Source organism: Limulus polyphemus, unplaced genomic scaffold, assembly GCF_000517525.1.
Source record: "Limulus polyphemus unplaced genomic scaffold, Limulus_polyphemus-2.1.2 Scaffold2696, whole genome shotgun sequence".
Classification (NCBI taxonomy): Eukaryota; Metazoa; Arthropoda; class Merostomata; order Xiphosura; family Limulidae; genus Limulus; species Limulus polyphemus.
Genome location: NW_013668306.1, coordinates 176,369 through 179,611, shown reverse-complemented (window position 1 = coordinate 179,611; position 3,243 = coordinate 176,369). Strand labels below are relative to the sequence as shown.

The 3,243-nt window shown below is 34.8% G+C and overlaps 1 protein-coding gene across 1 annotated transcript; it reads left to right on the top strand.

The window, feature by feature from the left end:
- Positions 1-2,229: 2,229 nt before the first annotated feature.
- On the top strand, positions 2,230-3,243 carry LOC106467660 (innexin shaking-B-like; the record flags this gene model as incomplete). The annotated part of the gene is made up of 1 exon (XM_022395858.1): positions 2,230-3,243. A coding segment is annotated over exon 1 (993 nt), but the record flags the coding sequence as incomplete, so codon positions are not given.

Genomic DNA, 3,243 nt, shown 5'->3' with positions numbered 1-3,243 from the left:
CAACATCCTAACCTTTAACTCAGTGAAAAAAGAGAAAAAAAAGATAAACACTATTATAAACCTACATAAGGTAATTAAATCAAGAATGATGGACCTTTTATAAATTTATTTATTTTTGATGGCATTCATTATAACAAATTTATTAAGTTTCAGTTAAATTTGAATTCAGGTAAAAAATGCTCACACCTGTTACGCCTTCAGTCGTTAGTTGATTTTCCGTAACTTCCTTCCGAAAAACTTCAGCGATACAAGTTCTTTCTTAAATAAAACTAGTTTATTCTTTCTCAATACAACTTTGCAATACACAGAATTTCCACAGTTATTTTAACTTAAAGACACGCTAGAATTCACAACGATTCACGGACTTTACTATCGGTCACTACCGCGCTTGACTAATTGTCCGTCTCTGTCTGTCTGCAATTATCTCCCTTGTCACATTATTTGCCGGCTTATATATTATAAGAACGCGTGTCTAGCAAACACTCGAGCCTTCAGGAACGTTCGAGATACTCATTATGTGTTACCAGCGTCACATGACTTCCGCTGTCCTAACACACCACTGAACAGGTGGGGCAAATATCCTAAGACAGAACGTCGAATAAAGCATAATGAGATCGCTAATAATTTGTAGTACTTCGCTCCTAAGTGTATTTAATGGCAAAACCATATCGGGCTATCTGCTGTGTCCAAAGGGGAATCGAACCCCTGACTCTTACTTATATTTACTGCTGTCCCACCGGGGGACATCTTGTAAGTGTCTGAATCATTTTATACGCTTTTCCGACCTGACATATACATAAGTAGGTTTACTATATATTCAAAATTTCTGTATTAATAATCTATTAGTTACTTAAGAAAGTGTAGAGCAATTCTGAATATTATTTTTACTCTAATAGTAACCGCGTAGTCGTTACTATAAGTTGTGAAGCTTTTGGAAAGTAAATTTAAATGATGTGGCAGTTATAAGTCTTCAAATATCAACCTATTTTCAATTCCACGTTACGCTTTATGGCAGTGCACATAGCTTTTGTGCGTATTCACATTACAGAGTAGAGTTTGCACGCTTAAAAAGAACTCAAAGTCAGTAAAATTTAGGAGTTAGTTTAGGCCTCACGGTAGTGAAGCAAAGTTATGTATGTATATTCTTGTAACAAAAACTAACACAGTATACCATGTTGTCAAAATTTTATATTTTACTCTAACAATATTCTCCTCAACAGTTCGTTTTTTGATAGTGAGAAGTTATATATAATAGTTAGGTTTCGTTACAGTTTCTAAGGCAGGATCATACTACTGTTTTATTTACTTATACTAAGCCAAGTCTGCTATTTACATAACTAATCCAACAAATCGATAAGTGTGTTCTACTTAGGCCGTCAATAAACTGGAATATAAATCAAACTTCACATTTCCTCTAATGAATTATTGAAGATATTCTAATTTTTATAATGTACTTTAACAATGTCGCTACGTTTTATAAAGTAGATTTACTACGTTGTAATATCTATGTATATAATACGCTTGCTTCTGTCTGTCCGGAATTTTTCTCGGGAATTTCTCGATTACACGCTACAAATCTCACATCGTTAGTAAGTTCAGATTGCTTATTGGCTTGACAAACTTATAATAATTAAGTAGTTTACGTTGAATTTTGTACGTCTTCGAGGGGTGGTAAATATATTAGAGAAAACAGGGTGCCTAGAAAGAAAATCTCACAATTCTCATACTAGGGTAAATTCAGGAATTTTTTTAAACATTGCCTTATAAATTTAAGAACTTAAATGTTATATACAAATAAAATATGGATTATTAGTTACGTTTTCGTGCTATATTTATGTGTATACCGTTATAAGGAAGTAGCAAAAGACGCCCATAGTAAGAGAGTTAAATATAGTTGCGTCTACGTGAATTTGTTTCTCTGACCGCGTTTTTTTTTCCAAATATACCAGGATTTATAGATCTAACACGTAATGCCTTTAAGAAAGAATAACTTAAATGCCTTGCGTGAAAATGATAGAATAAAGACAATTCAAGCAAGGACATGAAAACTACCGCAAATCTTTTGCGTGTCTCGGCTACTAGCAAATACAATTGTTAACTTTTCATGCGCCAATGTTAATATATGCGAGCTAACAATATCCCATAGTACACTGCGGATTATGATAAACAGTTTTCATTTCAGCGGGAAGAACATTACTTACAATTAAGTGCTTGAGTGGAAGTAAATCTTCTTATTTGGCAAAACGCAGAATGTTAGATATAATTCGTAGCGTGAAAAGTTTGCTGAAGACAAGCAGAATACAGATCGACAGCAATGTCTTTCGACTTCATTGTACCATTACCGTAATACTGCTGTTATCATTCACTGTCGTTGTTTCAATGAAACAATTCGTTGGGGAGCCAATTGACTGTATTAGAAGCCGAGGAGTGCCTCAGAGTGTAATCAACACCTACTGCTGGATCCACACAACTTTCACTATGCCTAGTGCCTATGACAAAAAGGTGGGTAAGGAAATTCCTTACCCTGGCGTGGACATAGGTTACTTCCCAGACGACAGTCATACCCCAAAATTTAAATACCACAAATATTACCAGTGGGTGTGTTTTATGCTGTTTTTTCAAGCAGCTTTGTTTTACTTCCCTAAGTGGCTTTGGAAGTTGTGGGAAGGTGGAAGAATCCAAGCTTTGGTGATGGATTTGGATATTGGCTTGTGTGCAGAAACAGAGAAAAAACAGAAGAAGAAACTCTTGGTTGATTATTTAACATCTAGCTCAGGTCAGCACGACTGGTATGCCGTAAGGTATTTTTTCTGTGAAGTCTTAGCATTTGTTAATGTTATTGGCCAGATGTTCTTAATGAATCGGTTTTTCGACGGAGAGTTTTTAACTTACGGTTTGGATGTTATAAAGTTTTCAGAAATGGAACAAAGCGAGAGATTAGACCCAATGATTCGAGTGTTTCCACGAATAGCGAAATGCAGGATTTTCAAGTTTGGCCCGTCAGGAAATCTGGAATCAGATGATGCTTTGTGCTTATTACCATTAAATGTTATTAATGAAAAAATTTACATATTTTTGTGGTTTTGGTTTATACTTCTAGCATTTCTTACTGGAATTGTTCTTATTTTCAGGATAGGTATTATTGTATGCCCACCTGTAAGAGTGTATTTACTAAACTTTCGTTTTCGAATCATTTGCATTGAACATTTACAAACCGTTATTAAACGTGGATCACTTGGAGAT